The sequence below is a fragment of the Rhododendron vialii genome, chromosome 6a, assembly GCF_030253575.1.
Source record: "Rhododendron vialii isolate Sample 1 chromosome 6a, ASM3025357v1".
Lineage (NCBI taxonomy): Eukaryota > Viridiplantae > Streptophyta > Magnoliopsida > Ericales > Ericaceae > Rhododendron > Rhododendron vialii.
In genome coordinates, this window is record NC_080562.1 from 41,267,816 (window position 1) to 41,281,568 (window position 13,753).

Genomic DNA, 13,753 nt, shown 5'->3' on the forward strand with positions numbered 1-13,753 from the left:
TCTGGCGCATAATAAGGAAAATTATGCAACCCACCACCACCCATTTGTTTAAAGATGTGAAAGATGCTCTCCTTTACCCAAACAAGTTTTAACGCGGTGATATTTGGCTAATATAAAATTCTTCTAACGTATGAAAAAAAAAATTCCTTCTTTTTTATTTACTCACCGCCCCGTTACAAGGTATAAATTCCCATCTCTATAAATAGTCAATATATAGCAACTCTCGATCCCTACACTTGTCATCAGGGGCTGATCATCTTCACGTACAGTACTTTAAATACATTCTCCAAAAAAAAAAAAAAACACTACATACTATCATGAGTACTCGTAAACTTGTTATTTTTGTGGTTTTTTGTGCTCTTGTTTGCACCAGCATTGCTAGGACGGGCTCTTTTGAAGATGATCATGAGGAAGCATTAAGCCTTGGCCACCCGGGGATTGGCGATAGCGGTGGCCGTTCAACTTCAAACCGGCCGGTTAGGTTACTTGGGGCTGTCGGTGGTTTGGTAGTTAATATTGATGTGCATGGGTGATGCAGTAGCTAGTCCTTGAACAAATTAACCAGCTGAGAAGACATGATCTCCCTGTTAATATTCAAGTTGGCTGTACTAATTCAGAAGTTTGGTGATGCTATGGAATACTATAATAGATGCCGAGTGTCTTTCTTCTTTCTTTCTTTATATACTATTTGGTTGAGGGCTCATAGTTGCAAGTTGTGTAACTTGTTCTATTTGTCTTAAATTAATTACTGTGTGCGTCTTGTTCAATTCTTCTCCTTTTGTTTTGTACATGTTTCTCATTATGGGTTGGTTTCTTTCCATCCCTCCTCTGTCCCTGTACTGTACCCTTGTTGAATTTCTTTCCCCATAAAAAGACTTTTTCTTGAATTAATATTGGTTTATCACATAGGCTGAAATTTAAAATATTGCAAATAATGAACACAAATTTTATGTTTGTCGTAAATACAAAATCATACTCCCTCCGTCCATTTTTTTGTGTCCAGTATTTCATTTTGGGCTGTCCCTTAATAAGTGTCCATTTTGTAAAGTTAGGAGGGTAAAAGTTGGTGTATTGTCTATTTTGTCCCTAAAAGTAGATTTTATTTTGAAAAGTTAGTGAGTAAAAGTGTAATGATGATGGGTAAGTAGGGAAAGTGGAGGAAAAAGTTGATGTGAAAGATGTAATGATGATGTCTTTTTAATAAGTTGAAGTTACGAAGCAGGACATTAAAAAAGGGACGGAGGGAGTACTATATTCGTCGGTGGAAGCAAATAGTACTATTGCCATGGGGGGCTTGGCATTAAAACTTCTCTTGAAGCAAATACTATTATATTACCATGGCCAAACTGAATTGAAGAGTTAAATGTGGAGGAAACAGTTTGGTCTCGTGTTTTACTCTCCAAATATAAGCATCGCTTGATTGCGCGCGTACTATCGTCCCTCTCCCACTTGGAGAGGCTTGATCAAAGGGGAGCACGTCTATGACTCCGGCACCAGGGTTGCTATAAGATCTAGTGGCAACACCACTTCTTTTTGGCACCTTAACGTACTGGACTGGCCTTGGCCCTTTGGGGTCCCTTGATCTCAGGACCTCTTCACAGAGAGAAGAAATGAAGAATCTAACCTTTCTGTTAAGAGATGTTTGGGGGGCACTAATGACAGGGACCTCGATCTCTAGAGTTTCTTATAATTACTTTTCCCTCTAACATTCTCATCCACATCTTGCTTATTCAACCCCGGCCCAGAGGTTGGATCCCCAACCGGATGTCACTGTTTGGATTTCCTCTCCTCATGGCATTTTCCCTCCAAATCTGCTTGGCTTCTTTGTTTGCACTCCTCCGTTTGATAATTGGACTTGGGTTTGGAAAATTAAAGCTAATCCCAGAATTCGAATTATTATTTTTTGGCTTGCTGCCCAAAATAGACCCAAAACAAAGAATCTTCTTTTCAAGATATTACCCAAAATGATCTTTGTGAGATATGTAATGCTGACAGCGAAAACTCGATTCATGTCCTTATATAGGGATTGTCACGTGGCTATCTGTGTTTGGGAAGGTGTTGGTATCGATCCCTATCAATGCTCTTTCATTTTTCTCCTCCCCTCTCCCTCTTTGGCTGAAACTAAACTGTGCAACCAAAACCAAATTAACACCGATCGGGTATTCCGTGGTGTGTCGTTTTCCCTTTTACCTGTGGGAACATTTGGCTTCTCAGAAACAAAACCCTCTTTCAACTGAATCCACCATTGCTTCTTCAATTGCAATGGTGCCAGGACCGTCCTGGCACGGCCTTCTTTAAACTGAACACAAATGGTGCATGCAAGAAGCTAAGACCTTACCAGCCAGGCCACTGGAGGTGGCTTAATCAGAGATGAAAAAGGAAGCTAGATAGTTGGCTTCCACAGATTTTTACGCCAAATGATAGCTTTGGAAACAGAATTGTGGGCTCTTAGGGATGGACTACAACTCGCTTTCAACAAACACCTAGTTCCCATTTGTGTGGAAATGGATGCTCGGGAAAAGTAAAAAAAAACTTAACTTTTACCTAATTAATTTAAGAAATAACCACTTTTAAGTAAAAAAAAAAAAAGTTGACTTTTTTAATTTTTGGCTTAAAAGTGGTTATATTTTCATAATATTTGGGTAAAAGTAAATTTTTTTAACTTTTCCAATTTGTCTCATCAAGACGAATCAACAATTCACAAAAGTTTAGCGTAAAACTAACAAATGTGGAAAAAATTCAAATAGGAATGAAACTAAAAAAAAATTTAAAAATTAATTGGAATGGGGCCTATACTGGTTCAATTGGAACATGATATGCATCACGATTCTTTGTGATTTTGTCAAGGCACTAAAAAGACTAATAAAAAACAAAAGAAAAACCTGGAAAAAAACTACATACACAATATCACAATTAGTTTGCAAGTCTCCAATTTATGACGGGATTTGAAATAAATTTTGTTGTGGGAGGTAGTTAAACAACAAACTAGGATCACATTAGACAACATCAATTTTATTGTGTTGTGGGCACTTCAAATAAATTTGGTCCATATATTTTTGGTTTTTTCTCACTTTCGCCAGTACTTTTTTTTTTTAAAGATATAATGATTTTTTTTCCATTCGTTAATTCTAATATACTCTATTCTAGGAGACTTGAGAAGGGAAATGGGTGTTTACGGGAATTAAATCATGCCTACGTGCCTGTGAGTATAATGATTGACCGTTTAGTTTAGATGAATTATTCAAGCACGTTGCAACCAACTAGACTGCAAGCTTTTAATAGTATCATTAATTACTTATTGATCCTTTTGGTCTTTGTTTTCACATTCAAAGATTAATAATTTATTTTTCGCTGTTCAAAAAAATCATTAATTACTTCTTGAAGGAAGTTTCTGAAATATTTGTATGTGTCAAAAAAGGAATATTGTCATTTCTTTTTTGAACAACAAAAAAAATTCATTAATCTTGAAATTGTAAACAAACCAATAGGTGCAAGAAAATAGCATCATGCTCAAAGAATAATCTTCTACCTAATTCGAGACCCAAAACATACAATTAGAAAGCAACCAATCAAAGACACCAGGACAATGCCCACCTAAATAGGCCGAAGCCCAAACACACTTATGGGTCAAAAAACCTTGATAATACATTGGGAAAATGATGGCCAAGGACGTGTTTTGATAATTAATACTCATCAAGGACATGCTGAGAACATTTGTTAATATTAAAAATATTCTTGTCGAGTATTAATTATCAAAACACGTCATGGACCGTCATTTTCCCGAATGTTCTGCTCAAACAAAGGGGATATTATGATTGCAAGCATGTTATGAATTTAAATATAGCCACTCCGTAACCTATCTACCCAGAATGATGTGGATATTATAGCACTGAAAAAAACGAACAAATAACTACGACATTATTGCCAACGGAAGCGGGGGCTGCTCTCCCGATTTCTGGGCGCATTTTGGTCTCACTTCGATGATCGGAATTGTTCTGTAGAGCTCGTCGAGTAAAACAACTATGCAAAAAATCAGCTTAATTGGATATCATTAAGTGCTTGATCAGAGCCCATATAACTCTCGGTCTATGGGTTACAGTGGATTTCATCTAGTGTTTCGGATCCATTCTTTTCAAGATAAAAGGTTCCAATCAAGCACTTTATAATGATATCCAATTAAACTGATTTTTTGCATAATTGTTCTACTCGATGAGCTCTACAAAGTGAACGATTCCGATCATCGGAGCGAGACCGGAGTAGGCCCAGAAATCGAGCACAGCAGCACGCTGCTGTCCCCAAGGGGACAACAGCCCCACCCCCCCCATAGCCAACAATGCACCATATATGAAACCTACCAATGGAGAGAGAGAAATGTTTGGTCTAACATGATATCAGAGCTAAGTTTTGGGTTACCTCACCTCACGTGATGGAGTCTCCGGCGCTCGAGAAAATCTCTTGGTCTTCTCAATTTGTACATCCACGTGCATCTGGGCTGCACGTGAGGAAGAGTGTTGAGTTTTATCCCACATCGCTTATCTAAGTCACACAAACTTGGTTAATAAAATCTAGAGTTTACTCTACCTATAGCCAATTAGTTTTAAGTTGGAACCCTCCAAAAAATCTAATTAACAAGGTATCAAAGCTAGGTCTTGGATGACTTCATCTCTCATGGGAAAGTTTCTGTCATATCCGTTGCCCAAGTCAATCGCTCAATCCCTGGTCTCCTGGCCTGTTACTTCCACGTGTATTCGGGCTGCACGTGATCAGGGAGAGTATTGAATTTGAACCATATCGTTCATTTAAGCCATCCAAGCTTTGTTAATATATTGTAGAGGTTATTCCATCTATATCCGAGAGAGAGAGAGAGAGAGAGAGAGAGAGAGAGAGAGAGAGAGAGAGAGAGAGAGAGAGAGAGAGAAGTAGAATACAAGGAGCATGTCAAACAAGTGTAATAAATAAACACAAGTCTTTTCAAGAAGTTTATAATTAAATTAGTCGCACGGTACGAAAATACAATTAAATTAAGGAGCATGTTAAAGTCATAAACAGAGAGATCGATCAGGGCCTTATATATAATATAATAAATAAAAAGAGGGAGTAGTATAATAAAAGGAGCACAGGCTGAACTCGTGTAATTCATATACACATGACAGGTTTTAAATTAAACTGTTTTCCTCATGAGGTCTTATTCCTCTGTTTAAAAAACGGAAAAGACTTATCATGGACAAAAAATCCCGTTGGAGTTGGAAGTAAATAATAAGAAGGTTAATAAGAACCTCTCGGATCTTTCATATAGGAGTATATATAGCGTGTCCTTTAATTTGCATTTTATATTAAACTTACCAAATAAGATCTACCGGAGAAACATTGAGAAAATGTTACAATACACATCTCTATTTGAATGTGTAGATCGAGCATGTTGCATGTACCCTCTTAAATGTCTTTGAATTAATAATTATTTTTTGTACAGAGATTTAGAATTAATATTACTTTTGAGATCCATAAAAGTCGCAAATTAAACACTTCATAACATAACATATATACCATTTTTATTGAAATTCGTATCATTTATTAAGTAAGAAAAAAAAAAATTCATACATCCTTTTTATCCACTAACATCATTTTAGATCTCAATGATTAACACATGTCCATTATCATAATGGAACACATCATAACCATGGGTTCACCGAATCACCGACACTCCAATACAATTTCCATTTACACAATAAATAACTAAATATCGAATAATATAAAATTTTGGCATGAACAATGATCCACATTTTTAAAAGGAGTCGACTTATAGGCGGTCCGCGGAGTAGTCGTGCTAGATTTCTGGTGGTTTTGTTGCGGCTTGTTTGGGTTCTGCTAGCTGGTGGTGGTGGCGCATCTGGGCGGTGGCAGTCGGCGGCATGGGGTGGTGGTCGGCTGGGATTGTCTCGGCAGCTGGGCTAGGGTTTGGTAGGGGTGTTTGGATTGGGCTGATTATTGCTTATTTGAGCTTGTAGGCCTTCTGTTTTCTTGTGCTTTATTTGTAGGGAAAATGACAGCCCATGACGTGTTTTGATAATTAATACCCTCTAAGGACATGCTAAGAACAATTGTTAATGTTGAAAATGTCCTTAGCGGGTATTAATTATCAAAACATGTCCTTGACCGTCATTTTCCCTTATTTGTACTGATTTGCGTATTTTAGACCCATATAGGGTGTTTGGGCTCCGACCTCTTTAGGCGGGCTTTGTCCCAATGGGTGTCCATTGATTGATTTCTTGTCAATCATAGGTTTTGGATTTTGGATTGGGCTGATTGTTTCTTTTGAACATGATGTTTTCTTGCTCCAATTAAGCTTACAACAATTTCAAGATTAATGAAATTTTTTTACCGTTAAAAAAAAAAACAAACAATTTCATTCCAGTTGCAGAAAACTCAGCAAACCCAAATACTATAACAAATTTTATGTACATATCTATAAAGTTTTATTATCCAATAAAAAAAGAATTAGAAAGTATTGCACATCTAGTATTAATTATTATTTGTTGGATTGGCAAAAGAATTTTATTAGAAATTCGATAAAAGATACATCGAAAAGGAAAGGACGAGCATCATAATCACGTGCAAGCCTACAATCCTAGGAAAGAAGGAGAAGAGACCAACAAAGAGTTGGACAAAATGAAAATGAAGAAAAAGAACCAATTAAAACAAAACAGGCTCAAAGCCAGTGTTCCATGCCATCCAAAAATCAAATCCTGTGCCTCCTAATGCCATCGAGATGGCTCATGAAGTCTTCAACCGAGTAGGAACCTAGATTGCATTTTTCTTTAATCCAAAGAGCCACCCTGAGTTTGATTAAAAATCAACTACTTCGTCACTTCTCAACATTAATTAGATTGTTAACCATTAATTCATGTAAAAGCTTATGCTGTTAGAGAGATGAACAATTTTATTATTTATACTATCAACATGCTCCCTCACGTGTAGCAAGACTCTTCTCCATAGCATGTTAAACACTTGTAAATATTTTAAGATTAAGGAGGCGGCGATGTTCCAACACATAATCTATTGCCAAAAAAGTCCTCTCACGGGACGAAAATGACGAAAAATCCACTTGGAGTCGGGAAGCTAGCTGGATGGAGGGCAACGTTTTTGGAGTAATGAGTCTAATGACCTTTCCAAACTAGACAGTTTTTCTTTCTTGAACAGCAAAAGAGAGCTTTATTGATCAAATGAAAAGGATAAAAAAAAAAAAAAAAGTGTTTAAAAGGGACAAGTGCAAGACATTTATCCGCTGCATTAAACTGTGCCATCTGGCCAGATTATTATGTGTGGAAATTATGCATTTTGTGGAAATGTCATTAGACTAATGGGAAGTTGAGCCAATGCGCTTCACCACCTCGACCTTGGGGCATCTCCATGGTCTATGGCTCGATCTGTGCCCCTAATTTACATACCCATGCACATATATTGGGTGAAGACTTGGGCTTTACCTAGCAAATGGGCCCAATATAACATAACAAAGTAATTAAACTAGCCCATCACAAAATTTAAAATTTAGCCCAGTACACAAAGTAGACGTACAAGGTATTAATTTTAACATTCCATTTCTAGGAATACTAGCAATAGTAGATACCCCTTTAAGAAAAGTTTTGATGTGGTGTCACTGCAATAAATTGCACAATTGGCGCGACAAAATCAAAACGTGTCACCTTTGGGTATGTACGGGTGACACTTTGATAAACTCATGATACACAAAAACTTGTCGCTAATCATCAGAGTCGACGGGTGAAATTATTTTTGGCGACTAAGTACTGTAATTTGCGATTTGGTTGTATCCACGCAAGGTCCTTTGTTGGCAAAGCCCTTTGACGCCAATGCAAATACACTTTTCCTGATATATTAGGTTGTGTCGGAAGAACATGATTTTGTTGTAAGAACATGATTTTGGTTTGGTGTCATGTGAGCACAATGCATGATAAATATCAACCTCCTGTATGTATATATATTATGATTTTCGATCGGTAACATTTGTAACAATTCTTTTTTGTTTTGTTTTTGGTTTTCGTTATGTTTGTTTTTTGGGATGGGGGATGTGTGCGTAAAAGATTAAGATAATTTATGTCAGGGGGTTAGGGAGGTAAGTGGTATTGAACCCACCTAGATGAAATTAGACAAGTGCCCAACTAATTAATTGGGTCAGTTTGCAAATTCATTCACCAGTATCTGAGCGAGAAACAAGGAAACAATACCCTTTATTTCAATAAGTTTCTCTAGAATTTTAGTGAGTATGTGTTAGTAGTTTTTTTCCAGAGGATAGAAGGGTAATTCCATTTACTACTCCCATTAGGGAATTGTTGACTAGGGGAGGGTAGGAGGAGTACGTGTTAGTTGAAACATAAAAAGAAGAAGTTAAATTTCATCTTTTCTTAAAACCCGTTATACATTCATTTCTGTTTCGAGTGAAAAGATCATCCCAATTATACATTCATTATTAGGTGCATGTTATGTCATTGAGACATTGCCACCGTTATGAACCCTTAATTAATTCAAAATGAGTTTTTATTAATTTATTTTGGTAATCAGGTATTTGAGTCAACTTACATGCATTTTAACTAAGCTCGAGACTCTTAAAGTTATAAACATCGAATAAATCTCCATTCTGATTTAGAATATTTGATCTCGTGGGATTCAACCTTGTGACCAAAAGAGGTGGAGGTGTATATTATATTACTGAAAAGAGAGAACCACTCATTGTGTACAATGCACCATTCATTTTTTGTTTTTGTTTTGTTTTTTTTGGGTTGGGGGATGTGTGTAAAAATTGAGACAATTTACGTCCGAGGGTTAGGGAGGTAAGTGTTAGTCAACAATTCAACCCACCAAGATGAAATTAGACAAGTGCCCAACTATTTAACTGGGTCTGTTTGCAAATTCATTCACCAATATCATAGTATAAATCTCCATTCAGATTTGGAATATTTAGCCTTGTGAGTTTCAACCTTGCGACCAAAAGAGGTAGATGTGTATATTAATTATACTATTACTGAAAAGAGAGAACCACTCATTGGGTACAATGCACCATGAAACTTGCAAAGTGATAAAGATAGAGATAGAGATGGAGATGGGAATATTGAGAGAGAAGAGGTACAAATCAATATTGAAAGGAGCAAAGTCAAATTAACTCGTCAATGCATAAACAAAAAGTCTTCTCATTCAAAGAATTTTAATATACCAAAAATAGAAAAAGTTTTTTCATATATGAAGTTCTTATCCTTTGTCCAAAAAAACAAAATTAAAGTCTTCTAATCTGACCAAAACGACGACAGTCCACTTGGAGTTGGAGAGCTAGGAGTCTAGAGGCAAGGATTTTGGAGTTTCCTTTTTCAAACTGGACAGTTAGCCGCTAGCTGCATTAAGCCTTTCCCCCATTTTGGGATCTTAAAATTCATATGCACGATCTTCAATAAATTTTTTCTATCTTTTTTTTATTTATTATTCTGAAAATTCAAACCAAACAGGGTCTCCAATGTCAAGCTAAGATTAGCTAGACGTAGGCCTTATAATATTCATAATTACTTCATGAATTCTCCTTCACTCTCTCCTCTACTTGTTGCCTCTCTTTCCCTCTCTCTATAAATACTCTCTTTCCATCCCGTACAATTCTCATCAAACCACAATCACCACGCTAGCTATATACTTGCAAAATATGGCATCTAAGTTCCTTCTTCTTGTGCTTCTTAGTGCTCTTGTTTGCACCACCATTAATGATAGAAAACTTGTGAGCACCCAAGGGGCTTTTGCAGACCAAAAGTCATTCTACCACCCCGGCGGTGGTGGTGGTCTAGGTGGGGGTGGTTTTGGAGGGGGTGGCGGCGGTAGGCTAGGTGGAAGTTCGGGCTTTGGCAGTGGAGCTGGCTTTGGTGGGGGATCGGGCGGTGGCGGTGTATTGGAACTTGTGGCTCATATGTGAGAGGTCCCAATAAGTTCTACAATAAAGGTCAGTTGAGAGCGTAATAAAGTGGAGTGAGTAGAGCGAAGTGCAACGAAACGGAACGGAACAGAGCAAATATGCTCTATTGTAAAATCCTATGTACTGTGATCATCAATAAACGACTGCTCTCTCGGTCCCGTGGACGTACCTGGTTTTGGAAAATCACGTATATTGCTGTGTCAATTTCTTTACTGTTTTATACTTGTGAATCGTGTGTGTGTGTGCTTCGATCCTTACACGGTGGACTCGGTGGGGGTGGTGGAGGGGGGGGTCTAGTGGCGGAAGAGGAGGACATGCAAGGAGGCGGGTCAGGTTTTGGAGTAGGAGCTGGAAGCGGATATGGAAGCGGCGGCAGACTTGGTGGGGGAAATGGAGGCGGCGGTGGCGGTGGAGGGTTCGGAGATGGTGGAGGTGGCGGACTTGGTGGCAGAAGTGGACGTGGAATTCCTTGAGGGGACATAAATATATGGATGAGCTCATGTGTTTCCAAACCATCCTTACTACTTACAAGCTAGCTACTTATTACTAAATGTTTTGCAATTAAGTGTACTACAAGTGTAATTTCAAAGAGTGCGTGCTTTGCAATGCAAATGTTATGGCGTATGGCATAAACAATAAGCTCAATTAAATGAGGATGACAATGCTATAACACACACACACCCCCCCGATGTGTGTAAAAAGGCTAAGTTTACTCTTTTTGATAACCCAACGTATTCGGGTCAATTTATGCACATTTCGACTAATTTCTAAATATTAATTCCTCCGTCCACTAATTGGAGCCAATTAAATTTGGTGGCAGTATCCGTATGGACTAATTCCAAATTAAGGAGGGAGTCCAGGGGTTTGCTCACTTTGGTTTTCATTCAATAGCAAAACCCCGTGTACGTATATTAGCACAGCTACATTCGCTGCTGCGTGCAAACTTCCATGCATGGATGCTAAAATAAAAACAAGCCTTAGGCCCGGTTTCTACCGACAAAAAACACTATAAATTTAACGTATTTTACTATTTCGTTTAACAAAAAGCACTGAAAATTTAACACATTTTAGCATCTAATTTCCACTACTAAAAAAGTTTTTACCAACTCAACAACTTTTTCACTTATATACCCATCAAAAATTTATTCACAAAACGACTTGACATTTCAACCGCAATAAGAAATGAAAAAATTCATGATTTGATCTTCACTACAATTTCAAGTTGTCGGGATGCTCATCTCATTTCTTATCGTGTTATCATCGCTAGGTACTCTTGAAGCTGCTTTTTTCTTCGTTCGTGAGCTAGCTTTTACTGTCCGTGGATGTGCTTCGATTATCAAAGTCTATTAGATTATTATCAGCACTAGGTTTATGGCCTTCACTGGTCTGTTTGGACGGGAGATCTTTCATGAAAACGAGATCTGGTACCGCGAAATTGGAAATCCAGTACACGAACAGAAAGTTCGGTGCTGTCATCCATGTCGAAATCATGTTTACTTCAAAATGCTTAAACGTGGATGAAGTCAATAGGTACTGCAAGAAACTCTACTATTGACTTCAAAATGAGAGACCTAAGTCAATGAAGTGAAGAGAACGAACCAATTGGACCGAGGAAGACCGATCGATGTGTTGGGGGAATTGTCTTCTCCATACAAGAAGAAGTGAAGTGAAGCGGTAATGGGGGTAGCCTTTGTCTTCTCCATACAAGTGTTTTGCTTTTACATATGCCTATTTAGGTTGATTTCTGGTGAGCCAAAGCAGTTGGGCTGTGTTTGGTGGTTGGTTAAATCCGCGGCGCGAAAGCGAGGAAAAGAAATGGACATTGACAATGTATAGAGCTGCTCATTGTGATGGTGTTCTCAATCCAAAAACATTTCTTTTTTTCCTCCGAGTCTGTGTTTCGTATCAGTACGGAATGCTTGTCTTTCCAGCCAGGTGAATTTCGATACGTAGTAATATATTTTATTTTTTTATTACTACATTACCATTAATGTATGAAAATAATCATTCCTACACCAAGTACCAATTAAACCAATGAGCACGCAGAATCGTGCGAAGCACGAGTATTAGACTAGTATATAGTAATGTTTTTGGCTTTCGGGTGTGTTTGGATGGGGTCTGACCTCCTCTATCCCGAATATTCCTGTGCTGAGCTGGGATTTTCCGGCTGTTGGATTGTGTAATTTTATTTTATTTATGTTTTAAATCCAACGGCCGTAAAATTTCTCGTCACAGAGACACATAAATTTTTGACACATAGGATCCTGCCTCGTTTGGATAGAAGACTTATAAAAAGAAGGAAAAAAGCATGGAGATTGAAAATTAATGTACGTAGTTGCAAGTAAATTTGGATAATGGTTTGGCTTAAGGGAGTGTTTGGATGGAAGGTAATTGTTACACATCACGTGTTTTCCATGTGAGCAGGGGCACCAGCCACACACATTCTCTGTTCATGTTAGTTGATGAGCACACATTATTGACAATATAGAAGTCTCATATCACATGTTGTTAGTTCTAAACTGCGCTTAATTGCCTACGATTATTATCTTTTTTCGTTATTTACGTTGGATTATTAATTTGCAGGAAAAATAAGATTACTACTTAATGTTTTGGCCGTTGGATTAAAAAGCGTGAAGTCGATTGTTATTTGGTTTCAAAACATGGCTCTGTGATGAATTAGTCTCAGTGGTTGGTCCATCTATTATTTTGCTCAAGCAATTGCATCAAAGTTAATTCCTTGGAGAAGGCAGCACTACAACTCCTGGCTTGCACGTGATCTAGTAGACTACTAAAGGAAAGAGCCATATTAGTTGTAGCCAATTAGGCAAACTAAATAACGGGGAGATTGAGTTCAAAACGGAATTGAATTTCTTATGGCGATTTTTGATTAGTGTGAACAAAATGCTAAAATGTTAAAACTTGTTTATTAGTGCGAACAACATGTAATTTTGACACAAATTGTTCACCTAAAAAATTAATGGAAACGGCCCCTAGTTTGGAACCGTTTTTTTGAACGGCGATACTGGTTTGGAACATGATATGCAAAAATTTTTTTTAACATGATAGGCAATTATGCATCACGTTTCTTTGAGATTTGGTCCAAGGCACTAATAAAAGACTTATATGCAATTATGCATCACGCTTCTTTGAGATTTGGAGGCCATGTTTGGTTTGAAACTTGAGGAAGTTTTTTGGAATAATGAATGTCAAGAGATAGATAGATAAATGAGAGTAATAATTGGAGAGAAAAATTATTAAGAATTATGCGCAAAGAGAAAAAATTATGTCTAGAGTCCTAAAACGAACTCAATTTCATTGGAAACAAACTCCACAGACAATAGTATCACATTTAGTTTGCAAGTCTTCAATTTAATTAGGAAGGGATTTGAAATAAAAATTTTGTTGTGGGAGGCCAGTAATTAAACAACAATCCAGGATCACACTAGACAATATCAATTTTATTGTGTTGTGGGCACAACTTGAAAAATGCTATGGGCACATCAATTTGTCATATCTTAACCACATCCTTCTCACAAATATGTGGATCCTTAGCATAAATTGTGAAATTTCCACACACATGTATATGAGAGAGGTGTGATTGGGGTGTGACACATTGATGGGTCTCTAACATTTCCCTCAAATAAATTTCGTCGATATGTTTTGGTCATTGCCAACAAAGCACCATGAAACCTGGCCAATGTGGAGAGAGAGAAATATGTATGTATATCTTATTATCTACTCTATCTATCTGTCTACATATATATAAACATATATGTGGAGAAATATAATACA

The 13,753-nt window shown here is 37.4% G+C and overlaps 1 protein-coding gene across 1 annotated transcript; it reads left to right on the forward strand.

Annotated features, from left to right (window-relative positions):
- The first annotated feature begins 10,059 nt into the window (after positions 1–10,059).
- Positions 10,060–10,434, forward strand: LOC131328753 (glycine-rich protein 23-like). The gene has a single exon (XM_058361653.1). It carries the CDS (start codon positions 10,060–10,062, stop codon positions 10,432–10,434), a length of 375 nt encoding a protein of 124 aa, XP_058217636.1.
- Positions 10,435–13,753: the final 3,319 nt, after the last annotated feature.

Bases quoted from the DNA above. Each gene is read 5' to 3' on its own strand.
- LOC131328753 (XM_058361653.1), top strand. From the start codon at position 10,060: ATGCTCTATTGTAAAATCCTATGTACTGTGATCATCAATAAACGACTG.